This window comes from Oryzias melastigma, linkage group LG18, assembly GCF_002922805.2.
Source record: "Oryzias melastigma strain HK-1 linkage group LG18, ASM292280v2, whole genome shotgun sequence".
Lineage (NCBI taxonomy): Eukaryota > Metazoa > Chordata > Actinopteri > Beloniformes > Adrianichthyidae > Oryzias > Oryzias melastigma.
In genome coordinates, this window is record NC_050529.1 from 12,251,382 (window position 1) to 12,267,425 (window position 16,044).

Genomic DNA, 16,044 nt, shown 5'->3' on the forward strand with positions numbered 1-16,044 from the left:
TTTTTGTATATCCTTAAAACATCTATAATCCTACTTTCTGGAGTTAACCAATCGCACGTTATTTTTAACACGTATCCCCTGTGATAATTAAGGAAAAACTGTACTTCACTAAACCAGGCATACAGACACCTATCTATAGAGTGATGGGTTTACACTTTGTATACCATTTCCTGGGCACAGTTTGTGTGATGCACTTTGATTCATTTTGGAGGTTCCATCCATCCACTTTCTAAACTGCTTAGTCCCTTTCTGGATCAGGGGGCAGCCGAAGCCTAACCCGGCCACTTGTCTGCAAAAATGGGATAAACACTAAACAGGTCGCCAGTCACACACCCATACACACTTACATTCACACTTGGGGACAATTTAGAGTAACCAATTAAACCATGAAGCCTATTTTTGGACGGTAGGAGGAAGCTGGACTCCTCAAAAAAAACTATGCATGCAGAACATTTGCAAGTTCTGATGAAATTGTCATGGAAAAACATTTTAATATGTAAAAATTGAACAAGTTTTCAGCGTTTTCTTACAGTACTCCACTAAGTACACAAAGACATTAGTTTGGAACAGCAGTTCCCAACCCTTGAAGACAGACAGGTATTGGTTCATGGGTCACTTGGCGCCCGTACAGTTTTAAGCCAGATGCCAGCTCAGACGAGGAAAACAAAGATGTTAATGGATCCATTTGTCTCCAAGTGGATGGATCGGAATGGAGTGGAGCAGGGAGCTTGTGGCCTGCAGATTGTAGTTTGTCATTGCTACAGACTTTTTCAAACAGCATTTCTTAATCTGCTCCCGATTCATCAGGATTTGAATAAAGAAATGAAACTTTTAGCTTAATATATGTCCTCCAAGAAAAATGCAACCAGAACATGTTAAAAACACAAAAAACCCAACTTTAATTGGAATGGGTCTTTAAAGTTGAACGAAGCTGAAGTTACAAGTTTCTTAACAGTTTTTAGCCTTAAATTAAAAATTAAGGGAAACTATATTACAATTTAATTACACAAAATCTAAGGACAAAAAGTATAAATTGACTGCAAATGTTTTACAACAAATGAAGCTTCCATTTTTTCTCAAAAATAAGGGGAAACTGAAACTTCAAGCTGTTTTCTGAAAATAATGAAGCAGTTCGTGGTCTAAAAGAGGTTGAGAACCATTGGTTTAGAAAGCATCTATGAATAGAGTAAGTATAGAAACCTCTGCTTCAGAGATGGGTAGCTACAATGTGGTGCAAACATAAGGAGGATGTGTGTGTATGTGTGTGACAGAGGACTTTCTCTAGAGGCTGGACTTCATGTCCAGTCATCTGTGACCTATATCGGTGTGCTTGCTGCATTTGCATACTACCTTCCATGTCCCGAGAGAGCATCGGTACAGGAAGAATACAAAAGAGGCCAGCCTTAATTCTCTAGATTCACCTGTCTAAGCCGCTTCCTCCCTCCATCAGTAACTCGAAGATCCTCCCACTCTTTAGCCAACTTGTCATGCTTCCCCTCTTTTCTTTGCGATCTGTCTGCTTCTCCCACCATCAGGATTTCTTAAAGTCATTTTTTAACAAACGTCCCCCACCTTTCCCTTCATCAAATGCAGACTCCCTCTCTGTGACATTGATGGATGGCGGCCTTCACCTGTTTATCGCCTTTACATATTTCTTTGCCCGTCTGCTTAATGGCATACATTCCTACATGCTGACTCGTCATCCCTTATTCCCTCCCATCTTCCTCAAACTCGATTCGCTCTTCCTTGGCTCTTTACACCAAGACTTTCATTTTGCCTCCTCCATTTTATGCACTACTCTCCCATTTTCTTTGTCTGCGCGCCACACAAATGCAAGACTCTCTCGCACTTGTTTCTATATTCATTTTGTATAGCACTCGGCGCGCTTTATCTACACTCTCGATGACTAAAAGGACAATGCAACAGAAAGGCAATAGTATCAAAAGGATGAGTGGGCTTACAGTACGTGGCAGCTGCAAGAGGAGGCTCTGTGGGCGTGCTTTTGCTTCTCGTCTAGAGTGTGTGTGTGTCTCAGCCCCCTATAATTATGAGTGTGTGGGAAGTCTGTTTTGGTATGCTTGTGGTTGCTTCGGTATGTTAGCGCTCACCTAATATCGAGTGCGGATTCTAAGTGAAAGCAAACTGTAGAACGGCTCTGTGTCATTCAAAAGAAACGAGATGCTGCGGCGTTTGATCCCCGCTCTCGTTTCTGCTGGCTTTAACTTTAAAAAATGACGCACAATCGAGAGCTGATTGCTAAATTACAGCATTCCTCTTCTCAGCTTTCTGCAAACTTCTTCGAGACTTTATGACTATTTTTTTTTTAAACATTTTTCTCCCAGAAACAGTGCGACGTACCAGCCACAACCCAATCAGATCCCTGGATTACTGTGCTGGTGATAAGTGGCTTTTCAGAGCTAATGCAAATCCCCTTGTTTATAAACACTGCAACATTCCCCAAGTCGATTTAAGTCGATTATGAGCTAATGGCATTTGTGGGTTGCCAGAGCGGATGGAAAAATACACAATCCAGTACACAGATCTGTAAATATGAAAGGAAATACCCGTGCACTCTGAGAGCCTGACATTTATAATGATCTGCAAAGAATTAAAAGCTGAGACCAACAAGGAAATTAAGATTTCAAGTGTAATGAGCCTTTAATGTGAAAAAATGAAGCTATAGGACGTGTAGGAAACTATTTATGTTAGCAGGTTGTTAAAACCATTATACTGTGGTCTGGGTAAATGCTAAATGCTGATTGGCTGCAAGGTATCCATTAAAATGGGATAACGGATATCTAAAAAAATAAGTTCTGCCATACAGCCCGAATGTTTCATGTTGTTCAAGAATTTCTGTTGGCCCCATTCTTTTTTTTTTTTAATGTCATTTCCGTCTGTTCTTTCGTCTCTTATCCATTTGCAAAGAAATGTTCCATGTACAACTTTTCTCGTGTCGCAGGCCTCCAGAGTACTTTTAGTGCCCAAGTGACTGAAATGTAACCGAGAGAATCCTGTCATCTAGATTTTTTTTTAGAATATAAGATGATTCAGACAGAGTAATTTTACCCCCTTGACTAAACTTGGCAGCTCCAGTGATCAAATAAAATATTTTTCAAAATAAAACATTGTTGATACTCTAAAGGGTATATTTAACTATACCCTTGCCTGGTGGTTGGGTACCACTGCTTTAAGTGACTATGCTGGAAATGAAAGTTTCTCTACCAAAATAAGCAGTAAGAAGTGTGCTTTCCCTCTGAAATGAGGTTTTGTTTCACTTAGCATGACGTGCAACACGTATGCCACTTTTCTTCGCCGCACAGGGCAAGGTTGGTAGCTATTACCATGACAACGTGTCACTCAACGTACAAAATAGTCAGTTTTTCATTAAAAAACAATTTAAACGTAAAAAAAATAACCAGGTAAAGTATTACTATTTGCTTTAATATATATGTATTTTTTATAAGGGACAATGTTATAAGCAGGATAATGCCTTTAGAGGACTCCATTATCAGAAATCAATGGACGTCTGACGCGTAGTTATCTCTTACACATGGGGTATTATGTGTCAATGGAGGGGAGGGCAAAGGGGTGCTTTGGACTTAATTTATTCTTAATTTAACTGTTTTAAACTGAAAAGAATTTTGAGCTGCTCAAAGCATTTTTTTAATAAATAAAGCATGATTTGACATTTTTCAATAAGGAATTTACAATAGCTTTAATATGAGATTGGTTCATGCAGGAATTTGATTGCATTAGCTTAAAACTATTTTAGAAGCAAAACTTAAAATATATTTTCTTACTATTAGAGGATCTATGATTAGAAAAGTCTAGTTCCTAAATATCTTGGAGGCTCCTGGATGAGTTGAGCGTGTTAAACTCAACACATTATCAAGTTAGGGTGACATTAAGTGCAACTTCACAGCACTAAGTTGTGCTCCAGCACTGTGGGAAACTGAGCAAATTCCTCCACCAACGCGTTCAGCTCCAGCTCTTTCTTCGTGCAGCCTCGCTTCACTCTATCCATCCGTTACTGGCTCTCTGGAGGGTTAAAGGTTCAGGCAGTGCTACAAAAGATGTCCCAAAAATAGGAGAGGAAAAAATAAGCAGGAAGATTCAACCTCAAAGCCAAAGAAAAACTTTTTCACATGTTCTGTTGGGTCTTTTGCTATTACCTTTATCACCTATCATGACCGCCTAAACCAACTATTCATTTTTTTTTTTTAATCTAAATTCAGAACAATACACCAGCTTTAATTACACAGAATCCATAGCAGATATGTTAGGGCGATTAGCTGACGCCCAGACTTTAATGTAGTTAATTTGCAAACAGATTTTAGTAACACTGCAGACATTTGTGTTTGGACAGCGTTAAACCTTTATGCTGCATCTGTACATCGTGTAAGATGAGAATTTATTGATTCAGAGAGGAGAAAGTCTTTCAGGAGCACTGTGAACCAATATGTGAAACAGAAAGATGAAATTCCAACTGTTTTTTACTCTTATTTTAGCAAAAAGATCAAAAGGTCTTGCAAACATATTAAACATATTAAATTTTAGGATGCATAGTTGCAGTTTTGAAGTTCAATTAATGAATGATCTGATAGCTGACTATAATTAAAATAAAATAATTGGAAAAACTGTCCTTAAAAAAATGGAATATAGTTTAAAAATGAATCATTTTGATTGAAGTATGAAGGATAAAATATCTTAAATTTGCTGGCTACATCCTAAAAGCAAAACAGAACAGTAAAACTGACAAATATTGCAAGAAAAACCTGTAAGATTGTGTGGCTTTTACTGCCCACCACTGCCGCACTATAAAATCAAAAAACTCCATCTAAAAGCAGCACTGATATGCCACTCCACACAAATGTGTTGAAATAAAGCAATAAAAAACAATTACTTGTACATTTGCCACTGCTGGAAAAGAATTGAGCAGACCTAATCTGAAGTGGGAGCATGAAAGTAGGCACTGAAAGAGAAAAGAGCACAAGGGTGAGGTAAAATGAATTGGACAGGGTGCAATCCATCTCTGGGTCACATCGATCAGCAAGTGAAGGGATCAGTTACATCCCACTTTGTGTGTGTACTGGAAAAAAAAGAGGGAAAAGAGCTTCCAAGCTGTACTGCTACAGTTGCAAATGAGATAGATCTATGCTCCAACTCTTCCTGGAGGAAGTGCAAAAGATGAGGGGAGGAGAGATGCTGAAGTGTGATCTGTGGGGAAAAAAACGGTACTATAGAAAATGGAAGGATGGGTGAGGAAGTTCGATAAATTAAGTGGGAGGAAAGCAAGGCAGGAGTTTGGAGGGGGAAAAAATGGTGTGGAGCACAGTGTGTGAGAGGGGGAGTTTTAAGAGCATGATACGAGGTAAAGATGCAAGGAGACGTGGAGGTCAGCAGCAGAGTCAGCAAGCGACAGGGAGACAAGAGAAGACACAGAAGGTGGTGGAGGGGTGGGGGGCGAAGAGGAGCGTTGACTGATAACATTGTCGCACTCAGGTTGCCTCAAGGGCAGACAACAGGGAAAAAAAAGAAAGGCAGAGGGAATGAGACGTAAAGAAAGGAAATGTGGAAATTTACAGAGCAGCCAGAGGCAGTTTAAGAGATGGAAGGTGAGCCAGGAAGACGGGGAGGTTTAGGAAGTCATGGAGAGAAAGATCTGGCCACCAGGAAGAAGGAGGGGGGGGGGGGTTAAAGACCAGGTGAAGGAAAATGAGATGCAGCAGGGGTGCTTTTACGTGACTAAAAAAGAAAATGACTAGGAGCAATCAAGTCTGAATGAATTGGTTAAAAGAAGACAAAAAAAGGAATGGAGACACACAGAGAGCATTAGCAGAGAACAGGGGGAGCTGGACTGAATCCCTTGGCTTCAGTCAAGGACTGTTGCCAAGCAGACACATTTATAGAGGCATTTCACTTTACTGGAGTCCGTTCTTTTTTATATTGTGAGTTCATTTGACAACATCTCACGACACTTTTACTCTCAGTTTCTACTGCACTAAGGACTGGCTGTCACTAGCATGCATGCTGACTTTTCTCCTGATCTTTCTCATCGTCTGCCAAGCAAAAGGAATACATCTGTGTTGCAACTTTACCTTCTTAAACTACGTTCACACTGATCGCGATTCTTGCAACAGGGGTCATCCATTAAGAGATAAGTTAATGTATATACATGACCAGTAGGGATTCACTTTCTCACTCCCAAGTCGTCATATATGGATGTATGGTTCGGGCCACCGCGTCACTTTTTGACATTTCGGATGTCCCAAAATCATTTTTTGACGTGATGGCTGTTCCCATTAAATCAGGGGTCCCCAACCTCAGGGCCACAAACAGGTACTGGTCCGGGGGCCACTTGGTACCGGGCCACAACCTTATCACGGGTCCCCAACCCCCGGGACACAGGCACTTACACCATACCGGTTCTGCGTCTGTTACCGTGTCTAGTACTGCATCCTGAGGGTTGGGGACCCCTGATTTAATGGGAACCATCAGCACATCAAAAAAAAAAAAAACAACGAGTTGGGGACATTCAAAATATCGAAGTGAGCCATATGTGAATATATGAAGAGTTTGGAGTGAGAATGTGTAGATGATTCCTTTTCAAACCTCGATTTTTGAATTGCTTTGGTTCAAATTTATGTATTACAAACCTACAACATGCTAAAATTTTGAAGAAAAAAATTATCTGATAATAAATATGTAACAATAAAGAAAAACATTTTATCAATCTCCCACTAACCCTGGTGTAGTATAATAAGACTATTAAATCATTCCTAAATGTAGCACAGCGCGTATTTGACTCTTTCAACATAAACAGCTCTGGGAAATGGCCCGCGGGCCGCGAGTTTGAGACCCCTGGTTTAGACTCTACTATTGCAGAGCTTTTCAAAATAAGGAGTGACTGTGGTGCAGAGGTAGAGGGGTCAACATCTAATTGGAAGATCGCAGACATTGTGTCAAAATGTCCTTTGGCAAGACACTAAATACTACATTCCTCCTGGTGGTTATACGTCGGCACCAGTGTTTGGCAGCAGAGCCGGTATAAGTGTGTGTATGAGTGACTGGGACCATAAAGCACTTTGGGCCTTTCTTACTATACAAGTATATGCCATTTGATATTTCACCACTTAAATAAACCTGATCTCTCTGCATTGTATGTATACAGATATAAGGTAAATACTTTCATCTAGCAATAGGGCAACAAACTTTTGACATAAGCATCAAGTTTATGAACACATTTTTAAAAAAAGGGGCTGAGGATGCAAATTGAACGTGCAAATGGTGTTCGGTGTGAACATACTGCCAAGGTCAAACACATTTCCAAACCAACAAGCCATTGAAGCTCCTTATTGACTAAACACATCTAATCCAGATAATCAGCAGTAGATAAGACAGGATTTCTGTAAAACCAAACCTTGGCCTGAATTTGGACACCCCTGCATTAGACTCATCAAGTTCTGGAAGCATAACCAAACTTCTTTAGGTTACAAACAGCACTCTCATTTTGAAATACACTTTTAAAACCCCTAATATTCTGCTCTAATAAGTCTTTTGGAATGAAAACCCACGTATCGCTTCAGAAACTACTCTCTGGATCTAAAAATGTAACTCCTATTTAATCTTTCCCCACTATCTGCTGCAATTCTGTTTAATTTTACGCCCTCTCTTCGCTCTAAATGAGAACATTTTGGAGCGTCAGATAAAATGTAAAATCATTTCATGGGCTCTTTATTCCCTCTATCTTTTCAAGTGAAAGGTTCAAAAATGGGACACTGGAGCTTGATGAAATGCAGAGTTAACTGAGAATAGATCAAAGAAATCGCAGTTAGGAAAGGAGAGTGCAAACAGCTTCCCACAACACCACTGCATCAACTTCTGAGACACGCAGTAAACTCTCCTTTGGTTTTTGCGCAGAAAGAGCAGAGACAGACTAATGGAAACTGAAGTAGCAATTTGTGTCAACCTGCAAATTTAGCCTGATATATGGTTATGCGGAGTGGTTACTCAAAGTATGAGGTTGCATGTATTTCACTGCACATCAATACATAATAACCTGGGCTCTTTGTTCCAGATACCTCCACATAGAATTATCTCTGACTCACCGTCTCATCTACATTTTCACCACACAGTGAGCGCTGCTGCTGCCAAACGTGAAGCAGGAGCACATCACTGACAAAACTTCAGCAATTCTTGGACCAACACTTTGATGGCACAAGTTCTACCTCCACCGCACTCTAGTCAAAGTTTGCTGTGAAATCAAGAATGACAGGCCTGTGACCCAATTTAATTTCTAGGCCTATACGGTATTTTTTTAAGGGTCTTATGATACGACACTCGTCTAATCCCCTCTTACAGGTTTCTAGGTGACCGTTTCCATGGGGACTGCCTGTGTTCAGGTTTTTGGGATGTTGTTGCTAGGCAGTGTGCTGTGGCAGTAGTTCTCTGTATGCACCATTCACTGACATTGCAGCCCTGGTGAACTCTTAGCAGCTCAGACTGGACTCTTGCCAACAAGTTAAATTAGAAACAACAAAACACAGAGGTCTGCTGTTATTCAGATCCTTATATAAAGTCATGATGTGTGATACACATCAGGAGGAGTGTATTGGGCTTCACTTTTTGGTGGTGATTACTCACAACTGCTGTGTTTGTGTACCAACGTCATTGATCAAGTTCATGAATAAAGCTGGACCCTTTAAGGCAGAGACAGATTTTTGTCTTTAAAATGTATTTGTCAGCAGTATGATAGATTTGAACAAATGTGGATCCAAGTGTGGAGAATATGCTAGAGCTTGCAGAGAAATGTGCTTTCTCTTTTTCAAAGATGCCTCAGAAGCTGAAAGATGAAGTATAGAGTCAAGAGCTTCCAGCTGTGTCTAGTCAGAGTGAAGCTCAGATAGTTTTCAGAAAGCAATAACAGATCAGTATTACAGACTAGAATTCATTTTTGTAACATTTTCTTATTTTTTTTGTCTTTCTAGGTCTGTGGATAGCCAGCCGTTCTACCATGCCTGTCCCCCCACCCCCCAATCCCCGCAGACAAACACACCTGCCCCACACACATCTCCACTCTGAACAAAAAGCAGAGGGATCCACCCTTCCCTCCATTTTCCTTCCATCCATCCTCTCTTACTCCCTTCTTCCCAGTCTTCTCATCCCATCTTTCTCCTCTTCATCCCCCATCATCCACTGTGCCTGTCCAAGGACTACAAGGAGAACCCTTCCTGAATCCGTCCCTTTCCCAGTGTTTCACTGGCTGGCTCTGGTCACATGCTGCCTGCTGCCTTCTCTGATTGGAGCAGGAGAGACGTGGGGCGTGGTCTCGGCCTGTCCTTTCCACTGCGTGTGCCGAAACCTTTCAGAGTCTCTCAGCACGCTCTGCGCCGATAAGGGCCTCCTCTTCGTCCCGCCGCATGTTGACCGCCGCACAGTGGAGCTGCGGCTGGCTGATAACTTCATAACGGAAGTGGGCGGGATTGACTTTGTTAACATGACTGGATTAGTGGATTTAACTCTATCAAGGAACACAATCCATCTGATTCGACCAATGGCCTTTGCTGACCTGGAGAGTTTGCGATCTCTACATCTGGATGGTGAGTATCAACAGTAGTTATGACTTTAGCCAAAAAATAAGAAACCTTCTTAAACACCAAATCAGATGAAAATAATGTTTTTGATGTTTTTAACATGTTATTTTGGCATTTTTTGAGGCTAGAGGACATGTATTTGGAAAAGCTTAAAATTGCATTTCTGAGTTATTGTTTTTTTAAACTGTTACTAATCAGGAGCAGATGAAAAAGTGTTGTTTAACAAAAGAGCATACACCCAAGATCACTGGGAATGCCTTTAAAAAGATGATTGGATGGGTGGTCGTTCGTTTCCTCTGCAGGTAACCGCTTAACCATAATCGGACCCAGGGACCTGGCAGGTCTGGTCAACCTACAACACCTGATCGTCAACAACAACCAGTTGATAAAGGTGTCCACTCAAGCTTTTGACGACTTCCTGCTCACTCTGGAAGATCTCGATCTGTCCTACAACAACCTCAGAAAGTGAGTACGGGCCTCCTATGCTTTCTCCTTTGTTCCATAAAAACAAAGAGTCTGGATTTTTTCCCTGAGCTCAGCTCCCCGTCTAAAGGTGTGTGCTGCAGACAACTTGGCTCCCAAATTCTCAAAGCACAATGGCAACAAGCCTTTCAGGAGGTGTGTGAGTCAGCAGCGGCTCTGAGCAGAAAGTGCTTCAAACTGCTGAGGCTGGAGGACAGCACTGAAAGCTCAGGGATTTCAATCAATTTTGATGAGCTTGTAATTGCCTTTGACAACGATTTGGTTAAGTTCTGATGTAAGCATGTATGAGCTCACTTTCCTAAATTGCAATAAATTCCTATAGTTTATGAGTCTCAGAGGAGCTTGTCCCAGTTTGATAGCGCCTCCATGGAACAATAAATAATCTTAAAACATTACATTTGCTCCTCGGCAAGCAAGAGTGAACTAAAGAGTTTATCTTCCCCCCTTTTCTTCGGTTGGTACCTGGATCGTTTCTCGTTAGGAGATAATTCTGAGTTTTCCTGAGTGTGCAGGAAAATGTCCTCTACTTTAAAAAAAAAAAAAAAAACCTTAACCATAATAAGAGGATATGTTTCTCCTTGTAATAGTCTCACATGCAACAAAGAACAACACAACAGAAGAAAGAAAGGGTTTAATGTGCAAACTTAACAGCCATTACTGTCCATCAGCATGGCTCAGTCTTTGCCCTCTGAGGGGTAACATGTACTCAGCACATTAAGAGTGGACTTCGGCTGATTTAGAGGTGCTACTCCTGAAATCAATGCAGCTACAAAGGGAATTCAAACAACTGGAGGCGTCAATCTGTTTTGCTTTCAACCAATATTCCCCCATTCAAGTCTCTGGCTCAGTGGTTTCCAACTTTGTGTAGGACCAGTTCAATGTCAGACAATATTTTCAAGTACTGGCTTATACAAGGCTAAAGTGGGCGTCCTATTATTATGATTTTTTTTTAATTAGCCTCCAGTTTCCTTTAATTTAAACTTTATTTATACTCCAGATTTAGTATAGGAACCATTAAAATGTAAAAATAGATTTTTTCTTAACCCATTACTGTTGAAGTAACAGCAAAAAAAATAAAAATTGGCTGTCAACTTCATCTCCAACTTTTAAAGTAAGCTGAATAAAGACAAAAAATATCACAAAAACTGGTATTTTTTAAAAACAATTATAAACATGAATCCAACTGTATTAGCAGCATCCTTGTAACAAACAGCCGTTGCTGAATATTGTGCATTATTCTTATGGTGTGTGGGAATAAATGTTGCAATAAATCCATATTTGGAAAAAATGCTCCTGGTTTTTGTCTGTTAAATGCCAATTTCTTTTACTTTTAACTCGAAGGTTTTTTTCATCATAGCCTTTTTTCTGAAAACAAACTTTCCAAATATGGTTGTTTCTAGCTAACTTTGCTAGCTTGGGGTTTTAAATTTAGCGATCAACCGCTTTAAGAAAGTAATGGATGTACTTTTGACACATCACCGAGTGACTTGACATGTGTCAAAAATGAGTTGGATGTGGTGGACAATTCAGCAGCTTTTCATAATGAAATTTCCTTTAAAGCTTACCAATACAGTTGCAGGAAAAAAAAAATATATGAACTCTTTGGAATTTCTTGATTTTATGCACAAACTGGACGTATGATTTGTTCAATAAAAACACTGCAACATATTTTGGTGTGATTTAAGCAAGCAATGTTTTTCTCCACTGTTGTGATTTAGATTGTTATAAAGAAAGAAAACGCGTCCATTTTATACAGAAATTGAGGTACTCCCAAAGAGTTCAAATACTTTCTTTTGCAACTGTGAATAAAAATGAAAAAATGCAGGTTGAACTTAATTTTCTGCAGCCCCGTACCGACTGTCTCATGCATATTAAATTGTTAAAAATCTTTGATAAAAAATTGTAAATCTTTTTTTTATACAGGGTACCCTGGGAATCCATCCAGAACATGGCCAGTCTACACACCTTGAACCTGGATCACAACCTAATAGATAACATAGCAGAAGGAGTGTTTGGAGAGCTTTACAAGCTTGCACGGCTGGACATGACCTCCAACAGGCTCCGGACCCTTCCACCCGATCCTCTCTTTGCAAGGTAGCTCTTCAGATTTATCCGTGGAGTTTCCTTGGGAAGTGGTTTTCTGGGATCACTCTAGGGCACACATCAGTACCGCTGAGCCGTCAGTGTGCTCTGAAATCAGTGGTGTTCCAGCCCAGAAGCCCCTTGGAGATCCTGATAATGTACAAGCAATCCGCAGAACTTTGTTTCACTCCATTTACCGCCTAATCTGCTCTAGCTAATGTTTGTACTAATATGAACATGTGAGCCCGGCTATTTGTTTTTCTTTTGGCTGTAACAGCCTAAAGGCAGATCCTTGTTTCAGAATAAACAAAAACAGTTGCTGGGTCAACATCACTGCAAGCAAAACAAACAAAAGTCTAGCCTCGTTTTAATTTTTTCAAGTAATTATGAAGAATTTGTAAATTTAGTAGTTAAATCTGGAAAATCAATGTCCCATTCAGTAAAACAGCTTTTCATGCTAAACTAAAATTCTGTTTATTTCACTTGTTATATATATATTTTTGCTTCAGCTAAAACATTTTTTTCAGTCATATTCACGCTTTGGAACTGAAGGTCACATCCAGAGCCGCGATCAAATATAATCTTTTTTTCCGTTTTTATGTCTTTGCTTCATTACATTTGATGCTGCACGAGCTGCAGATACACTCAAAACACAATGCAGATTAAATTTGCTTAATTCATTCTGAGCGTGTTTACTCCAAACTGTGCCAGCCACTCATGGTGCACAACTAAAAGCCTGATTTGTCCTCAAACTATGAAGGTGAGGCTTTATTTAATTCAGCTATTTAAAAAGCCTTAATCAGTGCAGCGGCGTTAAAAGCCAAAATTGCGAAGACCAAATGAGCTCTCTTGTTTTTAAATGAAGGATAAGTAAAAATCCACCACAAAGGTCTGCAAAAAGAAACCTGCTTCCTCATTAACCACCAAACTATCAATTAGCAAATAAAGGCGCTTATAAGCTTATGAGATTATAAAAAAGTGGCTTCTGTTGAGCATAAATCCACTTCTGCCGTCAGGTCTCAGACCGGTGCCATAAGTCCCACACCTTACAACGCCGTCATAAGCCTAAACTTCGGGGGAAACCCACTGCACTGCAACTGTGAGCTGCTGTGGTTGAGACGTCTTGCTCGTGGAGACGACATGGAGACATGTGCCACTCCTGCCCACCTGGCTGGAAGGTAAGAGGAATGTTTCTCTTTGTTCACACCGGGCATGTTATGCACATTCATACTGGATATACCTACTGTTGGAAGAGGCTTGGTGCTAAACAATGAAGCAGAGCACATCTTGCCACATATTGTTCAGGCTTCCACATTGTGTGGAATTTCTGATAATGCACACTTCATTGGACATTATCCTTTACTTAATCACTGCATGTCTTATATGCAGAGCACAAAAATGGGCAAAAAAACGTGTAGTGACGCGTGAAAGCAACACTCTTGAACTCGAAAGCCCAGAATGCGTATATACACGTGTTCATAGACTTTTCATTGAACATACATTCCTGAGGCCAGTGTGAACACAGCATTACAGCTTCCTAATTTATCATTTGATTTAAAAACTCCTAGAACATTGAAAGTTAGATATTCACTTTAATACGCCATAAAAAGTAGAACCAAACATGGTATTTTCCGTTTAACTGAAGTTATATTTTGCTTCCTCAGATATTTCTGGACGATTCCTGAGGAGGAGTTCACTTGTGAGCCACCTCTCATCACTCGGCACACCCATAAGCTGTGGGTGCTGGAGGGCCAGCGGGCCACTTTAAAATGTCGTGCCATTGGAGACCCGGAGCCTGTGGTCCACTGGGTTTCACCAGATGATCGAATTGTTGCCAACTCATCCCGGATAAGCTCCTTCAGCAATGGCACCTTGGATATGCTGGTGACAGTTGCTCGGGATGATGGGGCTTACACCTGTATTGCAATAAATGCAGCAGGTGAGGCAACTGCCACGGTGGACCTGAAGATAATCCCATTGCCTCACCGAGGCGGGGTTGGTGGAAACACCGGCAGCGTTAACAGAAACGTGACCAATGGGATTTTACGAACTGATCCGGGCTCATCAGATATCAGCACGGGAAAAAATGGTGGGATTAACAATGGAGCAGGACGTGGAGGAGAGATAGAGGATGGCAAAGGAGGAGAAGGAGAGGGGCCTGAAAGCGCCAGTGGAAAGACGTCAGAAGGAGACAGGGGGGATGGAGGAAGCGTGGAGGAAGAGGAGGTCGAGGAGGAAGAAGGCAAAATGGTTGGAGTACAAGGAGTGACGTCCACCTCGGCACAAGTCCGATGGGATTTGGGACGTTTGTCTGCAACTTACGTTGTGTGGATGTATCAGATACAGTACAACTGCACCGCGGACGAGACCCTCATCTACAGGTAGGACAACCCTCCTCGTGCATTTACCAAATTATGGCAAGCGCAAAATTCATTTACAACTTCAAACCGGGTTGTCATTTACCTCTGCGTAGGTCATTTTCTCAATGTCATCTCCCTGAAAAATTGAAACCCATTTTCATGCAAAACCTCTTAAATATTTATTCCTCCCAACATGACACTTCAGCAGTTAAACTGCTCATCTTGTGCATGGACAAGCAAATCGCTGAGGGGAAGGATGACTGGGAAGACAGCGGAAGGGACTTGTTAATAATTCAAATCAGTCGCTCCGTGTTACTAAAATTGCACAACTGAATAATCAGAGCATGTGGAAGAGTGCATAATGGGGGCACGAAAAGATCAACGCTGTGAGACTAAAATCTGCCCATCAAATGGTGCCCATCATGATATTCTCTAGAAACAATAAGAGCGTTGGGCTACAATCCTGTTTCGCTTTGAGTTCAACAGCAGGGCTTCCTCACACTTGCCTGACTTGCCAAATTCTTGTACAGAAAGAATGCAGATGGACAAAAACAAACCCTCATTAATTTGTAAAAAAAAACCCAGCATATTTTGATTTGCATTTGTATGAGAAGTCGTAAGTCAACTAATTGGATAGAAAACAAGAATACAAAATTTATGGGAGGAATTAGCTGCAAAACAAGAATGCAACAAATCAGTTTAAATGTGTGTGTTTTTAACATGGTCTGGAAGGATTTTTTTATAATAGAGTACACATGTTAAGAAAATTAAGCTTAAAATAGTATTCCAGTATTTCTTTGTTCAAATCATTGTGAATCAGGAGGAGACAAAAAAATGCTGTTGGTAAAAACCAGCGGCTGTGATGTAGGACCTACAACGGCAAGCCACAAGCTCACTCCATTCTGATCTTCCAGACGACTAGATAGACCATGTGAGTCTTAAGCCTTTCCACTAAGTGGTACAGTCCGGTACGGTCTGGTAAGGAGTGGTAGGGTACGGTTAACTCTGGCAAGCGTTTTCACTCACTTAAGCCTGTCTTTCACTGAGTGGTTAGTTTTCACGGCACATGCATGGTGTAGACAGCTAGTGTGTCATTGTGTCATTGTAGTGCGATGACTAGGAAAGCAACAACAATGGAGGTCATCCAGCAGCTCGCTATATTGGTGCTTTCTGCAGTCGTCATCACTTTCTGCTAATCAACGGGTGCCTATATCTGCCCCAACTGTCCCTTTTCATTTTTTTTAATGGACCTGCAATGGATGGGGGGCCTCCAAGAGGTCCAGTTCGGTACCAGCTCAGTGGCCTTGTGGTAGAGTGTCCACCCTGAGACTTGAAGGTCGTGAGTTCAAATCCTGGCCGAGTCATACCAAAAACTCTAAAATGAGACCCAGTGCCTCCCTGCTTGACACTCAGCTTTAAGGGGTTGGATTTAGGGAGTTAAACTACCAAATGGTTCCGGTAATGGCTATGTCTGCAGCTCACCACTTCCCCAGGAGATGGGCCAAATTTCACACACTGTGGTGTGT

General features: G+C 41.0%; 2 protein-coding genes across 5 annotated transcripts in view; one reads left to right on the forward strand and one right to left on the reverse strand.

Moving 5' to 3' along the window:
* The window catches only part of LOC112156404 (pyruvate carboxylase, mitochondrial), a 299,032-nt gene that overhangs the window by 99,637 nt on the left and 183,351 nt on the right, over window positions 1-16,044 (reverse strand). The gene's annotated exons all lie outside the window — the stretch shown is intronic.
* LOC112156405 (leucine-rich repeat and fibronectin type-III domain-containing protein 4) overlaps window positions 1-16,044 on the forward strand; it is a 45,960-nt gene that overhangs the window by 14,569 nt on the left and 15,347 nt on the right. For both annotated transcript variants that reach the window (XM_024288671.2, XM_024288669.2), the window contains exons 3-7: window positions 8,988-9,599; window positions 9,896-10,058; window positions 12,000-12,170; window positions 13,175-13,336; window positions 13,823-14,539. In XM_024288671.2, the coding sequence (XP_024144439.1) occupies window positions 9,014-9,599; window positions 9,896-10,058; window positions 12,000-12,170; window positions 13,175-13,336; window positions 13,823-14,539 (1,799 nt within the window). In that variant the 5' untranslated portion in view covers window positions 8,988-9,013. The remainder of the gene's footprint in view (window positions 1-8,987; window positions 9,600-9,895; window positions 10,059-11,999; window positions 12,171-13,174; window positions 13,337-13,822; window positions 14,540-16,044) is intronic.